Source organism: Anolis sagrei, chromosome 13 (assembly GCF_037176765.1).
Source record: "Anolis sagrei isolate rAnoSag1 chromosome 13, rAnoSag1.mat, whole genome shotgun sequence".
In the NCBI taxonomy this organism is placed as follows: Eukaryota; Metazoa; Chordata; class Lepidosauria; order Squamata; family Dactyloidae; genus Anolis; species Anolis sagrei.
In genome coordinates, this window is record NC_090033.1 from 10,280,996 (window position 1) to 10,294,055 (window position 13,060).

At 46.6% G+C, this 13,060-nt stretch overlaps 1 protein-coding gene across 2 annotated transcripts; it reads right to left on the bottom strand.

The window, feature by feature from the left end:
* Positions 1-345: 345 nt before the first annotated feature.
* Positions 346-10,575, bottom strand: LOC137097760 (F-box only protein 44-like). Of its 2 annotated transcripts, none has more exons than XM_067472766.1 (5): positions 10,308-10,575; positions 9,421-9,701; positions 8,342-8,543; positions 5,087-5,204; positions 346-2,218 (listed from the first exon to the last, which is right to left on the bottom strand). In XM_067472766.1, exons 1-5 carry the CDS (start codon positions 10,355-10,357, stop codon positions 2,012-2,014), a joined length of 858 nt encoding a protein of 285 aa, XP_067328867.1. In that variant the 5' UTR covers positions 10,358-10,575; the 3' UTR covers positions 346-2,011. The 2 variants fall into 2 exon arrangements, with proteins under 2 accessions (XP_067328867.1, XP_067328866.1); XM_067472765.1 differs by having other exon boundaries at positions 8,342-8,612.
* Between the last annotated feature and the right edge of the window lie 2,485 nt (positions 10,576-13,060).

Consider the following 13,060-nt stretch of genomic DNA (forward strand, 5'->3'; position numbering starts at 1 on the left):
TCTCCATCATCTCCATCTCCTCCCTTCCTTTTCATCCTTTTGCTCCTCCTCCTCCATCTCCTCCTTCTCCTCCTCCTCCACCATCTCCTCCACCATCTCCATCTCCATCATCTCCATCATCTCCATCTCCTCCCCCCTCCTTTTCATCCTTTTGCTCCTCATCCTCCATCTCCTCCTTCTCCTCCATCTGCTCCTCCTCCACCATCTCCTCCACCATCTCCATCTCCATCATCTCCATCATCTCCATCTCCTCCTCCCCCTCCTTTTGTCCTTCTCCTCCTTCTCCTCCTCCTCCTCCTCCTCCTCCACCATCTCCTTCACCATCTCCATCTCCATCTCCATCTCCATCTCCTCCTCCTCCTCCTTATGTAGCACAATCATCTTCTTGTCCCGTATGATGGATTCATTTCGGTTGGTGCAACCCAAGGATGTGGAGAAGATCCTTGGAGAGGCGAGAGCAACCACATGCATCCTGGCTCGTAAAGGAAGCCAAAGAGGTTTGGTGAAGTGGTGAAGGTGGTGGTTAATACCTCCTTTCAGGAAGGCAAGATTCCAACCAGCCTAAAGGAGGCCATCATAAAACCACTGTTGAAGAAACCATCACTGGACTCCACTTAACTGAACAACTTTTGGTCAGTTTCCAATCTCCCCTTTTTGGGCAGAGTCCTGGAACGTCTGGTGTCCTCACAACTTCAGGTGATCTTGGAGGAAACATATTATCTGGATCTGTTGCAGTCTGGCTTTAGACCAGGTCATGGAACTGAAACACTCTTGGTCTTCTCAGTGGATGATCTACACAGAGAATTAGACATGGGGAGTGTATCTCTGTTGGTTCGCTTGGACCTCTCAGTGGACTTTGATATCATAGACCATGGTATTCTTCTTAGATGCCTCACAGGAATGGGATTTGGAGGCTGTTCTGCAGTGGCTCCAGTCCTTCCTGGAGGACCGTTCCTGGAAGATGTTTTTGGGGGACACCTGCTTAGCCCCACAATCTTTGCCCTATAGGGTCCCACAGGGCTCAGTATTGTCCTCCATGTTGTGTAATATCTACATGAAGATCATCCAGAGTTTGGAGTTGGATGCCATCTGTAGCAGATGATGTCCAACTCTACTACTCCTTTTCACCTGCTAAGATCTCCTAGGGAGGCCCTGCACTTGGTCTCATCATCTTTGCAAGTGCGACTGGAGGGGACGAGGGACAGGGCCTTCTCAGTGGTGGCCCCTCAGTTGTGGAGCTCCCTCCTCCATGACATTAGATTGGCTTCCTCCCTTCTGCTTTTCAGAAAGGAAGTTAAAACTTGGCTGTGGAGTCAAGCGTTAGTACAACCGCAGTGCAACCACAGAGTTAACATACACGAATCAGCTTGGACGATCAGTGCAGGATTAAGTGCAATGTACTTACGTGGTGTGATTTATGATTTTAATGCTTATAGTGTTGTGTATTTTATATAGCAACTAGCTTGGGGACCCGGCGCTGCCCGGGTTATTAGAGAAAGTGGGTAATGGCAGTTCTGTATGCCAAGTTTAGTCTTTATTGGTCATTGGATAATGGCTGCATTGTTTTCAGGAAGTGAGTGAAGGTACTTGAAGTGCAATCATTCATGGTCCACCCTCCTCCAAACAGCAGCAGGATGTAGAGTGGGTCATGGGGGCTCTGTGTGCCAAGTTTGGTCTAGATTGGTCATTAGATGAGGGTTGAGCAATCTTGGGAAGGGAGTGGAGGTACTTGAAGTCCCATCATCCATGGTCTGTCCTCCTCCAAACTGCACCAAGATGTAGAGTGGGTCATGGGGGCTCTGTGTGCTAAGTTTGGTCTGGAATTGAATTATTGCCAGACTGGACGCCGCTCTTAGTCCCCTCCAGGATAGAGATAGAGCGGGGTAAAAATGTCATTAATAAAATAAATAAACAAACAGTTCAGCCCCCTTTTCCATCCACCAAGTCTTTTGGGATGTGTAGTTGCTCACTTTCTCGGGAACTTGGGAAACTACAACTTCCAAGGTTCCAATCACGATGTAGCAGGGAGGCAGAGACTGAAAATGGAAGGGAAGCGGGACCTTTCGGTGGTGGCGGCAGCTTCCTCTTGCGTCCCTTCGGGGTCAATGGTGACGCTGGTGCCGGTGATTTTGGCATAATCACCGGCACCGATTATCACTTCGTGCTGCAGACTGATGTGACGGACGCCGGGAGGATAGCCTTCGAAAGTGTGGGAAACCTGGAAATATGAAATACATATAAAACACAAAGAAGGTGTGAATCTGAAGTCGAACATGAACCCCCTCCCCCAATAAAAGGTAGTAACTTATAGTTTTGCTAAGGACAAGGACACCAGACTGGATAATAAGGGTTAAGTCTTGGTCAATTTGCCAAGACACTAACTACAACAACAAGGACGCTTCCCATGTTAGATAGTGTATACATTTAAAATGTATAAAAATACAAGATCATATCTCAATAAGATGGAGGGGGCCTTCGGAAAGCTGCACCTCGTCCTAATCTGTCACCCATTCAACTTTTCTTTCACTAAAGACTTCAGCCAAAGTTCCCCATTATTCCCATATCTCCGCACTGGAAAAATCCGGATCTTGGCAGGATCGCCAAACATCAATGTTTATTGCAGCCACTCAATGACAATAGGAATGGCTGGCTCGCAGGCCCCAGGACTCGCAGGCTGCTTGGACATTTCCTACCTCCATAATCCTCTCAAGAATCCATTGTTTCCCTCTTGTCCCGCCTCCCTCTCTCCTGATTCGTCAGGATGCCGAGGCAGCAGAAGCCTCCTCCCTGTGTATCTGACCTTTTCCTGATCCTTTTGCCCAATTCCTTTATTGAAAAATGTATAAAAATACAAGGCAGCCACCCCTGCGTGACCCTGGAAAGAAGAAAATTTCCAGTTGAAAAAGACCCTTATCAAAAGACACTATTGCGTGGACAATAACAAAGGATCGTGACCTCTGGCCTTGGAGTTGGACCCCAGAGGAAGTGGTCACTTGGCATTTATGATTATATCTCAATAAGACAAAGGAAGCCTTCGGAAAGCCATACTTTGTTCTAATCTGTTACTGATTCAACTTTTATCCACTGAAACCACAGCCAAAATTCCCTCATTATTCTTGTCTCTCAGCACTGGAAAAACCCGGATTATGGCAGGTTTGCCAGACAATCAACGTTTATTGCAGACACTCAATGACAATAGGAATAGGTGGCTCGCAGGCCCCAGGACTCGCTAGCCTCATGGACATTTCCTACCTCCATAATCCTCTCAAGAATCCATTGTTTCCCTCTCGTCCCACCTCCCTCTCTCCTGATTCGTCAGGACGCCGAGGCGGCAGAAGCCTGGCGATTGGCCCAGGCGCTCAGGAGGTGGCTAAGCCTCCTCCCAGCTGTAGAGCGCCAGCCAATCATCGTCGAGCCGGCAAGGGGGGGGGCGGTGGGAAATAGGAGATTCAAACCTGGCAACTCTGTTTCTGTATAAAGAAGGCTTTTATTTGTACACATGTTATGCTCAGCTTGGTGAAATATTGCTGCTTTCCATCCTTTTCAGCTGAATCGCAATAAAATCATCTCGGTGGCGCTTCCTTCAACTGGTGAGATTTCTTTGGGGAATTTAGGAAAAACTTCTCTTTGCTCGCCATTGTAGCGAGCCTTCTTTGGTGGGTCCGCAGGCTCTCTCCTTCAGGGCCAGACCCTTTTAAATTCCGCCATGATTTCAAATCCCTAGAGCATTAATTATGGCAGAGTCTCCTTCTCCTGAATTTTCAAAGCAGAGGCTGTTTGGATATCTGTCGGGATGGTTTTGATTGTGTCAACCCCTATAGATATACAGTTCATGAAGATACCTCAAGCAAATAACATTACTGTTTCCATTTAATTCCTTAATATCTTCTGCGGCTCCAGAATTGTGCAATGTCAAAGTTGCTAAAGGCTCCAGAACGGACCCCACAAACTCTATAGTATGAAACCCTTTAATACAATGCATCCATTTGATGATTTTGGTGTAATTTGTATAGTTTTGATCTTCCTTATATGAAGTGTATAAACCATTTCTAATCTATGTATCAAAATGTAACCACCTCTCTGTGACCCAGTTTGCAGAATCCCTCCAGCCATTTCCCAAGCTAGATCACCGTTAGACTTACTTACTTAGGCGATCCTTCGTTGGCCAAGTAGGACAGTCCTCCAAGATCAGTGTTCTGGTGGGTCCGTAGTTGACTGTGGAGCCCTATTCTTGATCTGCATCTTCTTCCGCAGTGTGGGCATTGGTTTCCAGGTGGAAGGCGGTCTCGGTCAGGGTTGGCTTGATGTGCCTTATTCTTGGCACGTTTCTCTCTTTCACCTTCCATTCATGCCTCTTCAAATTCTGCAGCACTGCTGGTCACAGCTGACCTCCCGCTGGAGCGCTCAAGTGCCAGGGCTTCCCACTTCTCAGTGTCTATGCCAGAGTTTTGAAGGTTGGCTTTGAGTTCGTCTTTCAATCTCTTTTCCTGTCCACCAACATTCCGTTTTCCGTTCTTGAGTTCGGAGTAGAGCAACTGCTTTGGGAGACGGTGGTCGGGCATCCGGACAACGTGGCCGGTCCAGCGGAGTTGATGGCGGAGGACCATCGCTTCAAAGCCAACCTTAAAAACTCTGGCATAGACACTGAGAACTGGGAAGCCCTGGAGCCCTGGCCCTTGAGCGCTCCAGCTGGTGGTCAGCTGTGACCAGCAGTGTTGCAGAATTTGAAGAGGCACAAATGGAGGGTGAAAGAGAGAAACGTGCCAAGAGGAAGGCACGTGAAGCCAACCCTGACTGGGACCGCCTTCCACCTGGAACCGATGCCCTCACTGCGGGAGAAGATGCAGATCAAGAAGAGGGCTCCACAGTCACCTACGAACCCAGCGCCAGGACATCGAACTTGGAGGACCATCATCCTCGGACTACGAGGGATCGCCTAAGTAAGTAAGTATTTGTATATTTTAAATTGTAATGTTTTTGACTGTGAGCCACCTTGAGTCTCCGTATGGAGAGATAAAGTGGGATATCAATCAATAAACAAATAAATAAATGTAAAAATTATATAATATTATAGCTGTAGCTGTACCTCTTTCCACACGCCACATTCACCAAAATGTGATAGGCTGCATTCTTGGAGGACCTCCAATCCAGCCGACAGCAGCTTCACATCGAGTTGGCAGTGAGACTTGAAGCTGAAATATTGCCTATTTTGGAGAGGGAAAAATACAAGAAAGCATGAAGAGTAGACTGGAATAGTCAATTTTCCCAGTTGAGTGGACATTCAAACCCAAGACTTCAAAGCTCAGGATAGGGTTGACACAGCAAGGCCATAAATCTTCTCAAAGGTGATGGGAACAAACAAGGAGGCAGATTAGCTAGCACTGACATAATGAATTTACAACACGCATGCTCCAGCAATAAAGATGCCATGATGTCTTTATGGCGCACACCTAGAGAGAGGAAAAAAGTTTTCTCCAGGAAACAAAAGTTAAATTGTCTATATAATCTGAAGCTGGACTGAGGAGTAGGTGTGTTGCTTCTATTTGTTTGCAAAGCTTGTCACATGTGTTTATTTGCTTGCTCCCTGTAGAGAAATTGCTATTCTATGTTAAAGTTTTGGTGTATAGCTCTATGTTTACATATGGCAGATAGGGAAGAAAGTTTATCCAGTTATGAAGATGTGTTAAAGACTTCTGATATAGAGAAGCAGTTAGTTAATTAGAGCTCGAGTTTTAAGGAACATAAAGAAGGCTAGTGTTGCCTGAGTCAGAATATAATTCAGCCAAGAGTGTGTAAAGCAAGTAACATGTCTGTGAATGTGAAACATTGAAAATTTATCCAGAAAAGTAAACCAGGTAAATGATACTGACTGTAAGCCTCAGGATTGCAACAAAACACAAATGTAACCACAAGCGTTGGAGCCAGAAGTTATAAATAAACTGTGTTACTTGGTTATATACAAGAGTGTTTCATTGCCTGTGGCATAAAGCACAAAGGTTTAACAGCACACAGAAAGTCCCAGCCAATATAAAAGAAGAAACTGAATCAGTATAAGGCAGCAAAGAGGTTTTTTAATAAGGAAATAGTCTCTCTCCTTCGCCACACTCTCCCACCCCAATATTAAGAATTCAAATAAAAAGGAACCGGTGATTCTTAAGTTTTGAATGTGTTTGGAGGTAGCTGTGATAGAGCTAAAAGTCACAGGGCAACCTGCTGAGAGGCGAAGTCAAACCTGTTGGAAACCAGAGGTGGAGGTCGCTAAAAATGCTGTTTTTAAAAAACTTTGAAAATTTGCCAAAAATCCATGGATAAGTCAAACACCCTGAAATTTGGTGAGTGAACAGTGGTAAATGTGTTCTACCACTGTAGCAAGTTTAATCAGGATAGCTCAAAAACTGAGGGAGAGAGAAGCCCCTCAAGTTTCCCCACTGACAGTAATGTTTTCCTTAATGCGCATGTGCAACCACCATTAACGAAGTACTTACAAAGATTCGGAAGTTTCGTAAATTTTTGAAATTTTTACCCCAATAATTTCAGAAAAGACTTTAGAAACAAAGCATCAGCACCCCCTACTTTTGAACACAGTTTAGAACCAATTTTTTGGGGGGGAGGGGGTGAATCACACATGCCTACCTAATAGGTTAACAATAATCCAAATTGATATTAATCACAGCTCGGCACCTCGTCAAAAGTTAGCTGTAATTAGAAAGAGCGGCTTGAACTTCTAAAGAACAGACTTCCCAAGTTGTTTTGCTAAAGACTTCAAAGCTCAGGACAGGGCGATGCAGTTGGGGTGTTGGGGCAGTTGGGGTCCCGCAAGGCTCTATTCTGTCTCCCATGCTTTTTAACATCTACATGAAACTGCTGGGAGAGGTCATCCGGAGTTTTGGAGTTAGGTGCCACCTCTATGCAGATGACACACAACTCTACTACTCATTTCCACCCAATTCCAAGGAGGCCTCCTGGGTCCTGGACGAGTGCCTGACCGCTGTGTCTATCTGGATGAGGAAGAACAAGCTGAAGATCAATCCCGACAAGACAGAGGTCCTCCTGGTCGATCAAAAACCTGACCGGGGTATAGGGTGGCAACCTGTGCTGGACGGGGTCACACTCCCCCTGAAGCCACAGGTCCACAGTTTGGGAGTCCTCTTGGATTCATCGCTTACGCTTGAGGCTCAGGCGTCGGCGGTGTCTGGGAGGGCTTTTGCACAATTGAGACTCGTGCGCCAACTGCGACCGTACCTCGCGAAGGCCGATCTGGCCGGGGTGGTCCATGCCTTGGTCACCTCTAGACTGGATTACTGTAATGTGCTCTACGTGGGGCTGCCCTTGAAAACGGCTCAAAAGTTCCAACTGGTCCAACGGGCAGCGGCCAGGATGTTAACTGGGGCTCCTTACAGAGAGAGGTCAACCCTCCTGTTCAAGGAGCTCCACTGGCTGCCGTTTATATACCGAGCCCAATTTAAGGTGCAGGTGCTTACCTACAAAGCCCTTAATGGTTTGGGACCAGCCTACCTGCGTGACCGCATCTCTGTCTACGAACCCAAGTGTTCACTTCGGTCATCTGGAGAGGCCCTGCTCGTGATCCCGCCCGCGTCGCAAGCGCGTTTGGTAGGGACACGAGACAGGGCCTTTTCCGTGGTGGCCCCCCGTCTCTGGAACACCCTCCCCAAAGATCTTAGACAGGCCCCTACATTGGCAGTCTTCAGAAAGAACTTAAAGACCTGGCTGTTCCGATGTGCCTTCCCAGAATAGGAAATCTCCAATAACAAGTCCCAGAAGCACTTTATTAGAACTAAGATTGCCGCACACTGCACACTGCACTTACCCTATATTTCTCACATATCACCTATCACATCAGCACTTTTAATTCTGTACCCATTACTCTGGCCCGGCCCAGTTTTATTGTGTTTTGGTGTATTGTTTATTGCTTGTGGTTTTGTTGTTTTAATACTGCTTTAATTGTTTTTAATTTGCTTTAGGTTTGTATTGTTGTGTTTGAGGCCTTGGCCTTTGTAAGCCGCATCGAGTCCTTCGGGAGATGCTAGCGGGGTACAAATAAAGATAATAATAATAATAATAATAATAATAATAATAATAATATGGTTGACACAGCAAGGCCATAAATCTTCTCAAAGGTGATGGGAACAAACAAGGAGGCCGATGAGCTAGCACTGACATAATGAGTGTGCAACACACATGCTCCAGCAATAAAGATGCCATCATGACTTTATAGTACACGCTCAGAGAAAGGGAAAAGTTTACTCCAGGAAACAATAGTTAAATTGTCTATATAATCCGAAGCTGGACTGAGGAGTAGGTGTGGTTCTCCAGCACTCACCAGTCTTTCACGATGATTTTGGGCCTGGATTCGTCCATCAGGCGGTTTGAGTATCCCTCCTCCACCAAAGTAATCTGCTGTCCCTTGGTGTAATCCCGACGATAGATAGAAATTGTGTTCAACGAACGGGCGAGGAGAAAGCATCTCTGGATCTCCAGTGGCGGACGGGGAATCTTCAGGCCTCTTTCATAGAGCTCGAGGTCTAAATCCGACAAAACATCCTTGGAAACCTCCCAAAAGAGCTGGGTTGCTTCCCAGAAATCTAGGAATTCTGTCAAAACACCCCAAATTTAAAAAAGAGGTTTCCATTCCTATTCATTCTCATATGCAGACTCAGAACAGATGGATCCGCTCTGGGTTTTAGTCCAAACATCAAAGGAGAGGACCATGGTGCTGAACCCTACCTCAAAAATCTCTTAAAGGGATGGAAAGCCCACTGAGGATCTGGAGATCTTTCAATGAATATGTAGAAGTAACACACCACCTACTTAAGCTGTCAGTAGGTGTGTGACCACATGTCCATTAGAATTGTATTTTCTAGCAGTATTATACAGTGGGGTTACAGCCAATGCATTCATGTCTAACAGTGCAGTATCTATCTTACAGTTTCCAAGATACCTCTATGGAAGATCTGGAGATCTTTCAATTAGTCTTTAAGGAATCTTTATGGAAGATCTGGAGATCTTTCATTTAGTCTTTAAGGTGCCTCTATGGAAAATGTGGAGATCTTTCTACTAGTCAAAAAAGGGATCCATCCCTATGGAAGACCTGGTGATTCTTCAACGACCTCTCCAAGCTGTCTCTATGGAAGACCTAGAGATCTTTCAATGACTCTACAAGGGGCCTCTATGGAAGAATGAGTCTCCAAGGGATTTATATGGAAGCTCTGGAGATCTTTCAATGCCTCTGTGGAAGATCTGGAGATCTTTCAGTGACATCTCCAAGGGATCCCTATGGAAGATCTTTTAATGAGATCTTCTATGGAAGATCTGGAGATCTTTCAATGAGTCTCCAAGAGATATTAATGGAAGATCTGGAAATCTTTCAATTAAACGCTTATATGGAGAGATAGGACCCACCTTCTCCACAGGGGTTCTTGACCAGGTTTCTCAGGCTGTGATGGAAGCAGAAGGTCCTCCAGTCCCGGAGACCACTATCCGACCCTTCCAGACAGAATCCCATCCGTCGGCATTTGCGCTTCCAAAGGATGGGGAGATCCACCAGATCCCTCCACCGAGAGCAAACTCGGCGGCAGCTGAAGACCAGGTCTTTCCTCGGGACCAGTGAGAGGATATCGAGGAGGAGATCCTCTGGGAGGTCTTCAATGGACACTTTCTTCCTCAGAAGGGATCGCACCCAACTGGTGGGGAAAGAAAACATGGAGGAACAGATGAGAGACGGGAACTAAACCATGGACCAAACAGTGGAAGAGTTTGGAATCCACACTATCATCCATGGTCCACCAAAGCAAGATGAAGAGGGATAGAAGACTGCGCTAAGAATCAATGCATTGAAAACTAGAGGTTCTCCAGATCTTTTGGGGGTCAACTCCCAGAATCCAAGTGCAGCTTCCGGAAGTCCATAGCTTTTGGCCATAGTGGTTGGATGATGATGATGATGATGATGATGATGATGATGATGATGATTTAGTCCATAACTATGGTGATGAATGCAAGGATATCTTAACTGCAGCTTCCAGAGGTCCATAGCATCCAGCCATGGAGGTTCAACGGGTCATATTATTATTATTATCCAAAGGAGATTGGGAGTCTGCTCCGAGTTTTGATCCAAACTTTAAAAGGAGAGACCTTTGGTATATCTCTTGAACTCTTGGTCTCACTCTCTTTACATTTCAACAGACTTCCCTATGGGATTTCCATCTTGGGACCGAATCAGTTCTGGGTTTTAGTCTGAACTTAGAAGGAACCCAAGTGACAATGAGATATCTGCAAAGTGGGAGACTTACCTGGGTTGACGAAGAGGCAGGCAACAGTGGGCACCTCCAAAGGAAGGCATGGGGCCCAAGGGAAGGGCAGGATGATGGGACTGAGAGTCAAGGGAAGCAGGGCATGGAGAACGTCTTCAACTCTCTTCACCAAACTTCTGCCTCTTGTTTTGTGAGCGAGGAAACTCTCTCAGAGCAGGAGGAGTGGCTCGAGCCATGTAAACCGGGAAGTGGAGATACGTGAGCGGAGTTCTGGCCTGGCACAATGCCCGGTCTTGCGAACTTTGCCTTGCATGATTCATCGCTGAGTGTTTTTCCCGTTCTCTCCAGCAAGAGAAGGAGCGCAAGATGCTCAGCATCAGCCAGAGTTGAGGGAAGATTCCAACCCAGGCATTCAATGGGTGGCTCTAGTTCAAGGCTATTCCAAGGGATGGCTTTTGACAAGACCCAATCAGCACCATATATCCCAGGCATGGGGAACCTTCGGCTCTCCAGGTGTAGTGGACTTCAACTCCCACAATTCCTTGAGGCCAAGGTAAGCCTTTGGGGTGAATGCCGAGCCTCAAGGAATTGTGGGAGTTGAAGTCCACCACACCTGGAGAGCCGAAGGTTCCTGACCCCTGATATATCCTATGATCCCATGATTTGTCATCTATCTTAGGAGCCTATTATTTGCCTTTTACCTTAGAATTCCATCATTTCCCCTAGATCTAAGGATCCCATCATTACTTCTCCTTCTTTTCCTCCTTTTCCTTCTTCTCTTTCTCCTTCTCCTTCTCCTTCTCCTACATCTCCTCCTTCTCCTACATCTCCTCCTTCTCCATTCCTCCTCCATCTCCTCCTCCATCTCTTCCTCCTCCTCCTTCTCTATTTCTTCCTCCATCTCCTCCTCCATCTCCTCCTCTATCTCCTTCTCCTCCTTCTCCTCCTCCATCTCCTCCTCCTGCCGCAACTCCATCTGCTCCTCCTCCTCCTCCTTCTCTATTTCTTCCTCCATCTCCTCCTCCATCTCCTCCTCCATCTCCTCCTCCTCCTCCTTTTCCTCCTCCTCCTCCTCTATCTCCTCCATATCCTTCTCCTCCTCCTCCTCCTCCTCCTCCTCCTCCATCTCCTCCTCCATCTCCTCCATCTCCTCCTCCTCCATCTCCTTCTCCTCCTCCTCCTACATCTCCATCTCCTCCTCCATCTCCATCTCCTCCTCCATCTCCATCTCCTCCTCCTCCTCCATCTCCTCCTCCTCCATCTCCTCTTCCTCCATCTCCATCTCCATCTCCTCCTCCATCTCCTCCTCCTCCATCTCCTCTTCCTCCTCCATCTCCTCCTCCATCTCCTCCTCCATCTCCTCCTTCTCCATCTCCATCTCCTCCTCCTCCATCTACATCTCCTCCTCCATCTCCTCAATCTCCTCCTCCTCCTCCTCCACCACCTCCTCCTCCTCCACCATCTCCTCCATCTCCATCTTCATCTCCTCCTCCTTCTCCATCTCCTCCTCCTCCGTCCTCAATTGGTGCAACCCGAGGACACGGACAACATCCTTGGAGAGTTGAGGGTGACCACATGCATCCTGGAGCCCATCCTGACTGGTAAAGGAAGCCAGAAGTAGTTTGGTGGAGTGGGTCACGGTGATGGTTGATGCCTCCTTACAAGATTCCAGCAGGCCTAAACCCACTGTTGAAGAAACCATCACTGGACCCCACTCTCCCCCTTTTGGGCAAAGTAATGGAACATGTGATGACCTCACAACTCCAAGTGTTTTTGGAGGAAACTGAATATCTAGATCCATTGCAATCTGGCTTGAGACCAAGTCATGGAACTGAAACAGTCTTGGTCTCCTTAGTGGGTGATCTACACAGAGGACTGGACATGGGGAGTGTATCCCTGTTGGTTCTCTTGGACCTCTCAGTGGCCTTCCATACCATGGAGAGATGTCAGTGAAGTTCTGGCCTGACACCAGGCCCTCTTCTACGAACTTTGTCTTGCATGACTCATTGCCGGATGCTCTTCCCATGACCTAGAACCTAGACCTAGACCTAGACCTATGACCTAGTCATAGAATCCTAGAGTTGGAAGAGACCTGGTGGTCCATACAGTCCAACCCCATTCTGCCAAGAAGCAGAAAAATCACATTCAAAACAACACTGACAGATGGCCATCCAGATAGACAGTCACTGGTTTCTAATAGTTAGTCATTGACCTCTGAAAGGCATCAATTGATCTTTGATAGGTTCTCATTGAACTCTAATAGGCACTCATTGATCTCTGATAGGCTGTCACTGATATCCAATAGGCTGTCATTGACCACTGATAGGCAGTCACTGGTTTCTAATAGTCAGTCATTGATCTCTGAAAGGCATCAATTGATCTTTAATAGGCTCTCATTGAGTTCTAATAGATACTCACTGATCTCTGATAGACTGTCACCGATCTCTGATAGGCTGTCATTCACCACTGATAGGTGGTCACTGGTTTCTTACATGCAGTTATTGATCTCTGAGAGGCATCTATTGATCTTTGATAGGCACTCATTGACCTCTAATAGGCACTAATTGATCACTAATAGGCTGTCACCAATCTCTGATAGGCTGTCATTCACCACTGATAGGCTATCACTGGTTTCTAATAGGCAGTCACTGACCTCTGAAAGGCATCTATTGATCTTTGATAGGCACTCATTGATCTCTAATAGGCACTCATTGAGTTCTAATAGATACTAATTGATCTCTGATAGGCTGTTACTGATCTCTGATAGACTGTCATTCACCACTGATAGGTGG